This window comes from Garra rufa, chromosome 15, assembly GCF_049309525.1.
Source record: "Garra rufa chromosome 15, GarRuf1.0, whole genome shotgun sequence".
Taxonomy (NCBI): Eukaryota; Metazoa; Chordata; class Actinopteri; order Cypriniformes; family Cyprinidae; genus Garra; species Garra rufa.
In genome coordinates this window covers 32,034,286-32,047,985 of record NC_133375.1, presented here as the reverse complement: position 1 = coordinate 32,047,985, position 13,700 = coordinate 32,034,286, and the positions used below count along the sequence as shown (strand labels likewise).

The 13,700-nt window shown below is 36.5% G+C and overlaps 1 protein-coding gene across 4 annotated transcripts in view; it reads right to left on the bottom strand.

Annotated features, from left to right (window-relative positions):
• Positions 1-223: 223 nt before the first annotated feature.
• The window catches only part of bcar3 (BCAR3 adaptor protein, NSP family member), a 95,846-nt gene continuing 82,369 nt past the window's right edge, over positions 224-13,700 (bottom strand). For all 4 annotated transcript variants that reach the window (XM_073819103.1, XM_073819104.1, XM_073819105.1 and 1 more), the window contains 8 exons: positions 10,875-11,314; positions 9,409-9,509; positions 7,306-8,039; positions 4,602-4,717; positions 3,468-3,639; positions 3,264-3,375; positions 2,971-3,177; positions 224-1,043 (listed from right to left, as the gene is read on the bottom strand). In XM_073819103.1, the coding sequence (XP_073675204.1) occupies positions 868-1,043; positions 2,971-3,177; positions 3,264-3,375; positions 3,468-3,639; positions 4,602-4,717; positions 7,306-8,039; positions 9,409-9,509; positions 10,875-11,314 (2,058 nt within the window). In that variant the 3' untranslated portion in view covers positions 224-867. The remainder of the gene's footprint in view (positions 1,044-2,970; positions 3,178-3,263; positions 3,376-3,467; positions 3,640-4,601; positions 4,718-7,305; positions 8,040-9,408; positions 9,510-10,874; positions 11,315-13,700) is intronic.

Below are 13,700 nucleotides of genomic sequence, written 5' to 3'. Positions count from 1 at the left end.
CTCAGTATTTTGATTTTTTTGCACCCTCAGATTCCAGATTTTCAAATAGATGTATCTCGGCCAAATATTGTCCTATCCTAACAAACTATACATCAATAGAAAGCTTATTTATTGAGCTTTCATATGATGTATACATCTCAGTTTTGTAAAATTTTACCTTATGACTGGTTTTGTGGTCCAGGGTCACATATTGTATATATTACAAATATGCTGTAAAAATGTGTAACAAGTAAGAAGCTTTTATTAGATATTTATTCAATATTTTCAGAATATTTCCTTTATGGGTGAATATTTACAGGTCAATAATACTTAATACAATATATTACACAAACTAGCCTTCACATGCGTACACTAGTGATGATTATGTGCATCTTTTCCCATGTGGGATTTTTAACATATCAACACTGCTTTGACCAATGGGCTTCATGATATTTCTAAGTGTACAAACTTTACTACCTCGTGTTCCTTCATAGCGCTGCAGGGTTGTCTTGAAGGTCTTGTCTTATCCATCACTTCATGTGTCAAATGACTGAGCACATCCATAGACTTGCCATGACGTGTTCTCTCTGCCTCTGGTGTTGTCTGTATTTCTTAGGGTGGATGATATATTGGAAATTAAATATATTCTACGTACCCTTCCTTTTTGTCTTGAAGGCAAAACTGGTACCTGACCAATTCATAAGTGTGGAGCACAGCACTCCTCTGGAAGTGCTATTGGTGCTCATGAATGGCTTCAAACTTGCAATCTGCATGTGATCTTTTGAAGCTCTCGTTCGATTATAGAACGTCCTTTTTTAGATGCAGATGATCTTTGACCAGACTCCACAGAGAGATTCAGTCTTTAATATGCATACAAAGTGTCTTTTTTCAGAGTTCTGTGTGTTTGACTGCAGGCTCCAGTTTTCTGGAGAGGGCTGTAAGGATGAGTTTGAATTTGTCGTATCGCTCTGTCTGGTCCACGGCCGCCCCTCTGCTGCCCCAGAGCAGACGCAACTGGAAATCAGTCCTCAAGATCTCCAACATGTCATCATTAGGTTGGAAATCTAGAAAGAGAGTCAAATGTCATTAAAAAAAATTATTCTCTGTAATGCTTTGTTTTCTTTGCACGCAAAAAGTATTCACATAGCTTCATGACATTACGCTTGAACCACTGATGTCACATGGACTATTTAATCAATGTCTTTACTACATTTCTTGGCCCATGAACGTGGTAGTTGTGTTGTTGTCTACACAGGGTCAAACAGCTTTTGGATTTTATCAAAAATATCTTAATTTGTGACCCTGGGCCACAAAACCAGTTTTAAGTAGCACGGGTATATTTGTAGCAATAGCCAAAAATACATTGTATGGGTCAAAATTATCGATTTTTTTCTTTTGTCAAAAATCATTAGAATATTAAATGTCATCAAGATCATATTCCATAAAGATATTTAGTAAATTTCTTACCGAAAATATATCAAAACTTAATTTGATTAGTAATATGCATTGCTAAGAACTTCATTTGAGCAACTTTAAAGGCGATTTTCTCAATATTTAGATTTTTTTTGCACCCTCAGGTTCCAGATTTTCAATAATAGAATATCCTAATCTATCCTAACAAACCATACATCAATGAAAAGCCTATTTATTCAGCTTTCATACTTTGTTACTCAGCTTTCATAGTTTGTTCATACTTTAGCTAATGTTAAATTAGTCTATTTTAAGGGGAGACACTGCATGCACCTGTCAAGTTGGAGATTTTGGGCTTTTTGGTGTTTCATAAAGTGTTTTTTCAGACTAGTGGAAAGGAAACACCCAAAAGACACTTAAGTGTTTCTTTTGTAGCACTTAGACTATTTGTGTCAGTAGATTTCAATTACAATGCATATTTTTAAAGGCCGTTTTCTCAAAATTAGTTTTTTCATATTTATTCCTGTCTATATTCTGAAGGTTTTTACAGAGGGATTTGTTCATATATAATTTCCTTGATTTTATACAACGTTTTATTCTACCAAAAATGGTAAAAAAAAAAAATTCTGTTCCAAGTTTTTTCTGAATTATGGAGTGACAAAATGAGAACCAAAATCCTCTCTGTAAAAACATTAGACATTTTTGTACTAGAAATGCATGCAAATTAAAGCATATTTCATTAAATAATTCCTTATTTGCATATTTAAACATAACATTTTATAAAATTTGTAATACAAAAAAATCTTCGCAATTATCAATATAATTAATTAACTGTGTAAGTAAGTGATAACTATTAGTTTTTTTGACCCTATTCACCTGCAGTGTCTTGTCCTAAATGTTAAAAATTATATTAGCATAGATTAACCTCGATTAATAAATGGTAAGCAATGTTTTTTGTTAAAGATCCCATATTGTAACATCTTTTTTTCTTATTCTTTCTTTCTAGTTATTTTAACATTACGTACAATTTTTTTTAAAAATGTCATTATATAATAAACCAATTGGTAATTATACCTTAAATACATATCACTGTAGTAGTGGCTTCATTGCGAGTCAGACATGACTAAAGTAATGCTAACTTCTCTAGGTAAATCATTATAATTTAGTAACTGCTGTAAAGGATTTCCAAGACTGTTTGAGAGCCATATTTAAGAGATTCTTTTAAAGAACCGGCTCATTAGAGTTGTTTGTGAATCAGATTGTTCATGCTGTGTATCTGTTTTGGTACACAAGCCTTTTACCTTTTAACTTCCTGAGGGAAGTCATGATTTAAAGGGATAGTTCACTCAAAAATGAACATTTTCTGATTCATTGCTCACCCTCATGTCATTCCAAAACTTTAAGACTTTTGTTAAGATACACGAATAAAGATAACGCATTGTGGTACTCTCATGAATACGCGTCGAAGACTGACCACTGATGTCACATTAACTATTTTAATGATGTCCTTAATATCTTTCTGGGTCTTGAACATGGTAGTTGCATTGCTGTCTATGCAGGGTAAGAAAGCTCTTGAATTACCTTGGAGGATCCGCTGTGCATTGCAGGTGTACGTGTCCGCATTACGTGCAATAGCACGAGCGCCTTCCAGGTGCCGGAACATGATTTCACAGCCTTGGTCGTTGTTCTCCCAGACGTCCATACCCTCAAAGATGACCGCAGGCCTCTCCATCAAAGTGAGCAGCGGCATTAGCAGCGGAACACTAGCATTGCTCAGTGGTATTTCAGCTGGAAAGACAAGAACAAGAACGTAACTAAAGGTGACCTACTACAGTGTGAAGAGTACTTTAAATGTTTTATTGTCAGAAACTCACCACTTCCTTCATAGAGTCCTTTGTAGAATGGTTTCAAAGATTTCTCATAAATAATAGCAGTCTGAGTGTATTTCCTTCGCAGGCTGGTCCACGTATGATCCAGTCTGGTAATCTGTTCATAGAAGAAAGGTCACAGATTAAAGACACTGCAGGAGGGGGGGAAGTCTCAAGCAAAAGTGGCAGCTAGAAAGAGCTGTTGGGTACCTGAGGCATATCCAGTGCTTTCATTATGGAAGAAAAGGCGTAAAGATCTCCCATGGAGTCTTTGAGCTCCAGGGCGACCAGAATGATTCGGTTTAGGGTGGCCGCTCTCTCCTCCAGACTTCCTGTGCACCCTAGGATATCCACAGCAACTCCAATCGCCATAGTGTTATGCCTGTTTAAGAAGAACCCAGCCGTGCATGTTAAATGTGTGGCCTACATGACTTTCATTAGTTTAGCTTATGTAAGATGTTCATGCAAGAGATCACTTGCAGAACAAAAATTTACAGACAATGTACACACCCTCTTCGTTCTTTCTTCAGTTGTAAGGAAATTATGTTTTTTGAGGAAAACATTTGAGTATTTATCTCTATATAGTAGATATGTATGGTGCCCCTGAGTTTGAAAATGCAGTTTAAATGCAGCTTCAAAGGTCTCTAAACGATCCCAGCCGAGGAAGAAGGGTCCTATCTAGCGAAACGATTTTTTTTTTTTTTTTTTTTTTTTTTTTTGTACAGTTCATATGCTTTTTAACCTCAAATGCTCATCTTGTCTAGCTCTGTGATGCGCATGCATACTCGGGTTCAATACAGTTAGGGTATGTCGAAAAACTCCCATCTGATTTTCTCCTCCAACTTCAAAATTGCCCTACATCGCTACAGAAGTACCAACCCAGCGTTTCCAAAGTGAAAATGCAAAGAAGATCAAACGCCCTTTACAAAAAAAAAAAAAGGTAAAACAGCAATGTTGAATAATTTTGAAGCTGGAGGAGAAAATGAGAAGGGAGTTTTTCGACATACCCTAACTGTCATAATCAGGAATACACACAGTTCACGCAGAGCTAGACCAAGATGAGCATTTGTGGTTTAAAAGTATATAAATAGTCTGAAACTGATCATTTTGCTAGATAAGACCCTTATTACTCGGCTGGGATCATTTAGAGCCTTTTGAAGCTGCATTTAAACTGCATTTTGGAAGTTCAAACTCCTGAAATGTTTTCCTCAAAAAACACACATTATCTGTACATTTTTGTTCTGGAAGTGAACTACTCCTTTAATATTCTCTGAGAGAGCTGTCTGCCCTTATGAGTCAGCAGAAATCTGTTTAATAGATCATGTGTTGACAGCAACTGTTTACCTTTCCATGAGGTCCTGCCGCAGCTGTCTCCCATGAGGAAGGGTCACCAGTTCCAGCCCAGAGGTCACACCCATTTGACCTTTTACCTCCTCTGAAACATTGAGTATCCTGGCAACCTGTAGCACAGAGCATTCACATCAAAGTAATTAACATTGAGAATCGAGAATCGAAAAGCATTGCATAGAAGCTCAGCTAAATTTGGACTGTGTGGGTTGGCTGATTTTGGTCTTGTGACTGACATCATCAGCCAGCTTAAAATTTAATTCCCACATACACAGACAAACAATGTGAAGCTGCTTTCAACAGCAGACTAGAGAAGTGGACAGTCGCATGTGTAAGAGGCTTTTCGGGTCATTTTTAATTGGATTCATCTACATTTAGCCCCTGCTGTTTGGCACAACTGTGGTCTTGTGCTCTGGTTGGCTGGAAGAACCAGTCTCCAACCTGAAGAATAGGCTGACTCATGTAATGAGATTGTAATTACAGACCTGTTGGTCAAGATTGTATTCAGTAAGTGGGTGTGGATGGCTGTCCCTAATTCGGTTTTCATCTGTCTTGAATTTCTCCTTTATTGTTGAATGCTTAGTTTTAGCCTTTCTTTTCCCTCCTTTTTTTTTTTTTTTACTAAAGCTGTCAGATTAACAATCTGTGATGGATAAGATCTGTGTTCTTAGAGAGACTATCTTAAGATTTCCAAATTAATCAACTTTTAAAATGGATTAAAATAGAAAGCAATTATTTTAAATTGAAATAATAGTTCGCAGTATTGCTGTATTTTTTTTATCAAATTAATGCAGCCTTGGCGAGCATTGCAAGAAGAGATCTTTTAAAAACGTTGAACAATCTTGCAGATCCCAAAGTTTGTATAAACTTAGTTCATAATTATTTTATTAAGCTTAAAATTACCTATTAAATATTGGCATTTAAGCTACATTACCAGTAATATATATTCCAAGTTTGGTATTTGGAAGATCTAGGTCAGTTAGTTTATTAGGTCTCAGGAACGATTAAATTTAATTGTACAATTAATGTCTAATGCATTTTAGCATTTCAAATTGTAGAGATTAAATTAAAGGATTACTCCATTTCCAAAATAAAAAATTCCTGGTAATTTACTCACCCCCATGTCATCCAAGATGTTCATGTCTGTATTTGTTCAGTCGCAAAGAAATTACGTTTTTTGAGGATAGCATTCCAGGATTTTTCTCCATATAGTGGATTTCAATGGTGTTCAATGATCCTAGCCGAGGAAGAAGGGTCTTATCTAGTGAAACGATTGGTTATTTTCTAAAAAAAAAAAAAAGTATAATTTATATACGTTTTAACCTCAAATGCTTGTCTTGTCTATCTCTGCAATGCACATGCATACTTTGGTTCAATACACTTACGGTATGTTAAAAAAACTCCCATCTCATTTTCTTCACAAACTTCAAAATTGCCTTACATCTCTGCAGAAGTACCGACCCAGTGTTTGCAAAGTGAACGTGCAAAGAAGGTCAAATGCTCTTTACAAAAAAAGGTAAAACACAGATGTCGGAGTTGGAGGAGAAAATGAGATGGGAGTTTTTCAACATACCCTAACTGTCTTGAACCGGAATGCACAGAGTACGCATGCATTGCAGAGCTGGACAAGACGTGCATTTGTGGTTAAAAACATTTTTTTTTTTTTTGACCAAACGTTTCGCTACATAAGACCCTTATTCCTCGGCTGGGATCGTGTGGAGCCCTTTAAAGATTTTTTACCTTCAGTCCGTTGACCACCATTGAAGTCCACTATATGGAGAAAAATCCAGAAATGTTTTCCTCGAAAAACTTAATTTCTTTGCGACTTAAGAAAGAAAAACATGAATATCTTGGATGACATGGAGGTTAGTAAGTTATAAGGAAATGTTTATTCTGGCAGTGGGTTAATCCTTTAATGTATCATTAACAATGAGTAATGGTGCATGTATAAATTAACATGAACCTAGAATAATAAATGCAGTTTCAACTGCTTGTTCATTGTTAGTTCATGACACCTAATGCATTAAATGATTAATTCACTTCCAGAATAAAAATTTCCTGATCATTTACTTACCCCTTTGTCATCCAAGATGTTCATGTCTTTCTTTCTTTGATCGAAAAGAAATTAAGGTTTTTAAGTTTTATAAGGTTTATAGTGGACTTCAATGAGAGCAAACAGGCTGAAAGTCCAGATTTCAGTGGAATTTCGATGGGCTCTTCAAGTTTAAGGGTCTTATCTAGCGAAAGATCATTTTCTAAAAAAATACAAATTTATATACTTTTTCGCCACAAATGCTCATCTTGCACTAGCTCAACTTCATGTGTTACGTAGTTCCTTTCCAATGTAATTATGTAATGTGTTAAGTCATTATAAGTCAGAAAATTACCAATTGTTTCACTAGATAAGACCCTTATTCAGCGGCTGGGATTGTGTAGAGCCCTGTGGAGCTGCATTGTAATTTTGGATCTTCAACCCTCTGGGTCCTATTGAAATCCACAATATGGAGAAAAATCCTGGAACGTTTTCCTCCAAAAACTCTAATTCTTTTAGACTGAGCAATGAAAGACATGATCATCTTGAATGACATGGGGATGAGTAAATTGGAGTGAACAAATTCTTTAATGTTAATGACTTGAAAAGAATAAATATTTAACAAATTTAAATTTGATGTTGACTTCAAAGGCTCATAATTAGTATTACCTGACAGTCTGCTTGCAGGATGTGTTTGGCGATGGTCTTTGGATCCTGACTGACGAGCAGCTCTTTGGCTTTCTTCAGCACTGTCATCTCCAATGGCTTATTCTCCACTGGTAGAAGCCGGAAGTTAATGTCACATGGTTTGAACGCTGATTCGGTTTCAAACACAGGTTTTTGGAAACCTTTCTTACAGTCCTGTTCTTTACCCACATCCTCCTCGTTGTCTTCCTCACTGTCGTTGTCTAGAGCCTCAATGGCATTATGGTAGGAGCTACGGTCAAGTTTAGCGCTAATATCACTTCTTAACTCCTCCTCAGTCTTTAGTCTCTCGACATAACCATTAGCTTGTGAGCTATTCATCTTTTCCCAATCAGCAGGGCTGCATGGACTCAGTTCACAGTAGCTTAGTTCTGGACTTGATGGGCTGCCTGACTGCTGCTGTTGTTGCTGGGATGAAGGTCGCTGTTTGTGGGGCTTTACTGGCGGAACTGGTGGGGAGAGGGTCTTCAGGCCTGGGGTGCGTGATACTCTTATAGAGGGAACCTTGCTGGGTTTAGGAGGTGGTTTGGGACACAGCTGGCTGTCAGATCCACGAATCGCCTCCCCAGGTTGGGAGTCAAAGGCCATTCTACGTGGCACTGTGGGGCTCAGAGCTGGCTCACTTCCTGTGCGGAAAACTGGGGATTTGGGGCACGGCTGGTGCTCCATATGCTGAACCGGGGCCTGGGGCCTACCGCCTGAAAGCAAAGGGATACGTTTATATGAATGATATCAGCTTTATTGAAGGATTAGTTCACTTCCAGAATATATATATATATATTTTTTGATAATTTACTCACCCCCATATCATTCAAGATGTTCATGTCTTTGTTCCTTCAGTCGCAAAGAAATTACGTTTTGTGAGGAAATTTTTCTCCATATAGTGGACTTCAATGGTGGCCAATGGGTTGAAGCTCCAAATTGCAGTTTCAGAGCAGCTTCAAAGGACTCGACACAATCTTATCCACGAAATAAGAGTCTTATCGTGAAAAGATTGGTCATTTTCTAAAAAAAAAAAAAAAACACAAATGCTCATCCTGCACTAGCTCTGCTATTTTACGCCATATGTAATCATGTTGGAAAGGTCACACGTGGTTAGTTCTTCGTCTGTGTACTTTGGTTCAAAAAGGTAGTGTGGGATGGAAAACATAATTTTCTACTGCAACTTTAGAATAGTCTAACATCATTGTTTTACCTTTTTTGTAAAGGCCGTTTGACTTTCTTTGCATGTTCACTTTGTAAAAACTGGGTCGGTACTTCTGCCTACGTCAAACGTGACCTGACCAATGTGACTATGTAATGCGTGAGGCCAAACTAGTCCAAGACAAGCATTTGTGGTTAAAGTATTTAAATTTTTTTTTTAGAAAATGACCAATCGTTTCACTAGATAAAACCCTTATTCCTCCGCTGGGATTGTGCAGAGACCCTTGAACCTGCATTGAAACTGCAATTTGGACCTTCAACCCACTGATCTCCACTGAAGTCCACTATATGGAGAAAAATCCTGAAATGTTTTTCTCCAAAAACTTCCTTGCCACTGAAGAAAAAAAGACATGAACATCTTGGATGGCATGAGTGTGAGTAAATTATCAGGAAAATTTTAATTCTGGAAGTGAACTAATCCTTTAAAGTAGACATGTTAAAAAGGAAGTTAAATTCAAAGCTGCATAGTTTTCTTTTAGCATTCTGCACACCAAAGCAGCTTCACCCCTCTGGTTTCTGACATGGACAGCAGAGCTGTGTTTTTCGCATAACCGTATTTATTCCTCTGACACAGGCATAAATTATCTCCATCCCCAGTTTCATTCTTCTCCACAGAGCTTCTTCAACAAAACATTTTATTTTGCATTTCAATCCCACGTCTCATTTCACACATTTAACGTTCAGTAAGCCAAAGTGAATTTCAAAGGGCGAAAACGTCAGCTTGACTTTGAGACTCACTTTGTCTTTGGCACAAAGTGAATGTGAGAAAGATGACTGGTTTTCAGGGCTGTCAGACGTGTGTATCACTGGAGGGTTGGAGGCGTGACGGGGTATCAATGAGGATGAGAGCTGACAGGCACTCACCGATAGGGAGAAAGCTCTCCGACTGATGGGTCTTCAGTGGCCGTCTCCTCTCCTGAACGTGGTTTAGACATGCCGGTTGACTTCCACACTTATCTTTGTTGCTGTGAAGGAGAAAGACAGGTCACTAAGTTTGTTCTCTAAAAGTCTTTTGAACTATGGCATGAAGTTTACACAACGTTTAATTGAGTTCATTTCAAAGGTCCAGTGTCTCAGTTAATGTTGAAGTAAATTATTTTGACACATTGTTTTGAAAAGTCAGACTAACACAACTTTCACTTATTTTTATGCTTACTGGTGGTAAAAATCTCTTTATATTAATGTGGTGCTGTCACATCGAGGACTGAATAATTGAAGATTAAGTAGTTCCACATAAATAATCCAAATTTAATCAGTATTAAAAATTAAAACTCACTATGTTCTAATTCCTAACAAGCTTGAATAATGCCTTATTTATGATAGGATCCTTATGTGCAAACCTGTCAAGGATATCCAAAATATTGCAGTGAAGAAATGTCGAGTTTTTGAATTACACTACAAGACCCAGTAGGTATTGAGAACATATAGGTTTTATTATATTGGATTAAGGACAATATGTGACCCTGCACCACAAAACCAGTCTTAAGTATGTTAGCACAGGTCTATTTGTAGCAATAGCCAACAATACATTGTATGGGTGAAAATGATCAATTTTGTTTTTTATGGCAAAAATCATTAGGATATTAAGTAAAGATCATGTTCCATGAAGATTTTTTTTTCTAAAAAAAAAAGAAAACTTAATTTTTGATTAGTAATATGAATTCCAAAGAACTTTATGTGGACAACTTTAAAGGCGATTTCCTCAATATTATGATTTTTTTTTTTTTGCACCCTCAGATTCCAGATTTTCAAATTGTTGTATCTCAGCCAAATACATCAATGAAAAGCTTATTTATTCAGCTTTCAGATAATGTATATATTCCAATTTCAAAAAATTGACCCCTTTGACTGGTTTTGTAAATTCATGACTAGTCACTTTTTAAAGCAGTCCTCAATTACATAATGCAAATGTATTTAAATTGTATTACTAGTATTGTTTATTTTAATGCTTATTTTCTATTTCAGAGTACAAACCAACCACAGATCAAGTTTCGTTTTACTTAAAATTGCTTTAAAAGATTGAATCATGAGTTAAATCTCTGTGATTTACTGTCTAGCCAAGTGTTGAAAATATGAAAGGAATGAATTATTATCCTCTCCTTTTGGGGGACAGCTAAATTGCATGTATTACAAATTATTGCCTAAATACAGATTCTGAAAGAGCCACATTATACAAACCGTTCAAAAACTAGAATCTGTAATTAGTACTTTGTCAATCCTTTAACGGCTAAAATAATGAATCCCTCTTATTTTCTCCAATACATTATTAAAAAGCCTTCCAGAATATATTCATAATAGTGTAAAATGCCATAGCATAGTCTTCCTCTCACCTGAGGAGGTTCCCACGGCTGAGGGTGTGATCCTGGGTGTGTCCGTTCATGATATTTAAACTCAGCCGTTTGGAAGTCAGACTCTTTCTCTCTGAGTATCCCGCCTCCACGCGTATCGATCCAACTCCGTATTTCTCCTCCAGGCATCTCAGTGGCAGAGCTCTGTTGATTGGCTGAAAGATAATTGCTCCGACAATCTCAGATACTGGCTCACGGTTGCCCACGTAGTATCGCACCAACGCTGGGACGCTGTCAAATCCCTCCTTCTCAAACAGGTACTGAACACGTGAGTAGGCCTCGTTCATGGCTACGACCCGTTTGTTGATTTTGAAGTGTTGAGGGGTGTTCTTCCACTGACAGGTCAGAACGTAGTTTCCCGGGCTGGACAGCGAGTCTCGGATCAGAAAGTCTCCATCTCTTTGAACCAGGTTTTCAGCCACCTTAAATTCAAACATACACACAATTTTTGTTATTTTTCTAGTCACTGTTTTCTCTCTTTCATATATATTTCCTTCCTCTTTACTTAAGAGTGTATTGCATGTTGGATCTTGGCCTAGATGTTAGTGCACATGCACATTTAGAAGATAGTTCACCCAAAACTGAAAATTACCCTGTAATTTACTCACCCTCAAGCCAACCTATGTGACTATGACGAGTACAATCGGAGTTATATTAAAAAATGTCCTGGCTCTTCCAAGCTTTATAATGGCAGTTGAGATACAATAAATTTCATCCATCCATCATAAAAAGTGCTCCACACAGCTCCAAAGGGTTAATAAGGGTGAAAGTGCATATGACAGTCAGTGGAAGCTAGAGACTACAGTTTATACATTTTACATAATTATATTTTTCTTACACAAACCGTCGATTTATTAACCCCTCAAGGCTGTGTGGAGTGCTTTATATGATGGATGGATGCACTTTATTGGACGTCAAAATCTCAACATCCATTCACTGCCATTATAAAGCTCAGAAGAGCCAGGGCATGTTTTAATATAACTCAGATTGTATTAGTCAAAAAGAAGAAAGTCAGATACACCAAGCATTGTAAACTAAGGTGAGTAAATCATGTTTGATGAACTATCCCTTTAAGTTGTGGTGCTCATGCAGTAGCTCAAACAAGTTCAAACACTGGACTAAACGCTTTTAAGGTAGTAAGGCTTTGTAGTAATGAATTTCTACACTAACTAACAGTCAAAAGCTTTTAGATAGTAATTTTTCATGTTTTTTTTTTTTAAGAAATCTCTTCTGCTCATCAAGCCTGCATTTATTTGAGCCAAAATATAGCAAACAATAGTAATATTGTGAAAAATGTTTACAATTTAAAATATTTAATTATTTCAATATATTTTAAAATGTAATTTATTGCTGTGCTCAAAGCTAAATTTACAGCATAATTTTGCTGATTTGCTATTCAAGAAACATTTATTGTTATTGTTATTACCATCAATATTTAATAGAGGGATTATAGAAATTAATATTTTTATTTAACAGGGATGCTTTAAATTGTGTAAAAGTGATGATAAAAACATTTATAATGTTACAAAACTTTTCTATTTCAGATAAATGCTGTTTTTCTGAACTTTATATTCATTAGAGAAACCTGAAAAAAATCTACTCAGCTCTTTTCAACATAATAAATGTTTTTTGAGCAGCAAATTACAATATTAGAATGATTTCTGAAGGATCATGTGACTGAAGTAATGATGTTAAAAAGTCAGCTTTGAAATCACAGGAATAAATAACATTTGTTTTTTTTTTCAAATAGAAAACAAAAAATATTTCAAAATGTTACAGTTTTTGTTGTACTTTGGATCAATTAAATGCATTATTAATATAATAATATTAATTTATGTGAGAAGATTAGATTAAAATAAGTTTATATGTCACCGTTTCATATTACTTCTCACAATATATGTTCATGTGGAGATCAAACACTAATAAATCTGTTAGCATGTATGTTTGGAGCAGTGGGGCAGCAGTGGCACCAGGAAAAGAGTCATTAAGTATGATTAGAATCTCTGAGTGTTTCATGACATTGTGCTAAACAGCTATTCTCAGGCCTTTTTTATGGTATAAAACAGCAGCTACAGGGCTTAGAGTTCACTTTAGTTACGACGGTTACGATGATGCATTGTGTTTGTCCAAATATGCATAGTTTCACGGGTTGCTGCCTGCCTTGTCATCTATTATTAATAAGTATTCATCTTTTACCATCTTTTTTTTTCACACTGACAAACAAAGCATTTACAGGAAACGCTTTTGAAAGCAAGCACAGGTCATTTCACACCACTGGTCATAAAGAGATGCATGTCGAATCAGTAAATGCCTGTCTTTCCTCTCCCCTTGTCTGTAGTTTGTTTGATTAACTTGAGCCGAGCAGGTCAGACTCGTCCAGCTGAAAGACTCATGGGTAAACACAAGCTGTAGTGCAGCACACATGCTGTCAAGGGTTTCGTGATAATCACAGGGTGTGTAGTGATCCAAGGACCACTCAAAAGAATCAGACTTGCTTCTGATTCCTTTTAGGAGTGCTGATGGATAGTGTAATTGTAGAGAATAAATTAACAATCAATTCTCACAAATATTTTGTAGCAGTTGCTCATGAACCTAATCTAAGGTCATTCATGGTGTGTTGAGCCATGATGGATACGTTTGTTCCTTTGTGACTGGTATATTTGTGGTGTAAGCAGTAGCCTGACTGTGGATGGAGGTAGTTCTGTTTATATCATACCGTTAAATAAATACACCTCGGGTCAAATAGCAGTCATGATTCATCACTATATTAACCACTCTTTCTCTGCTACAATTGTTGACGGATGAGTT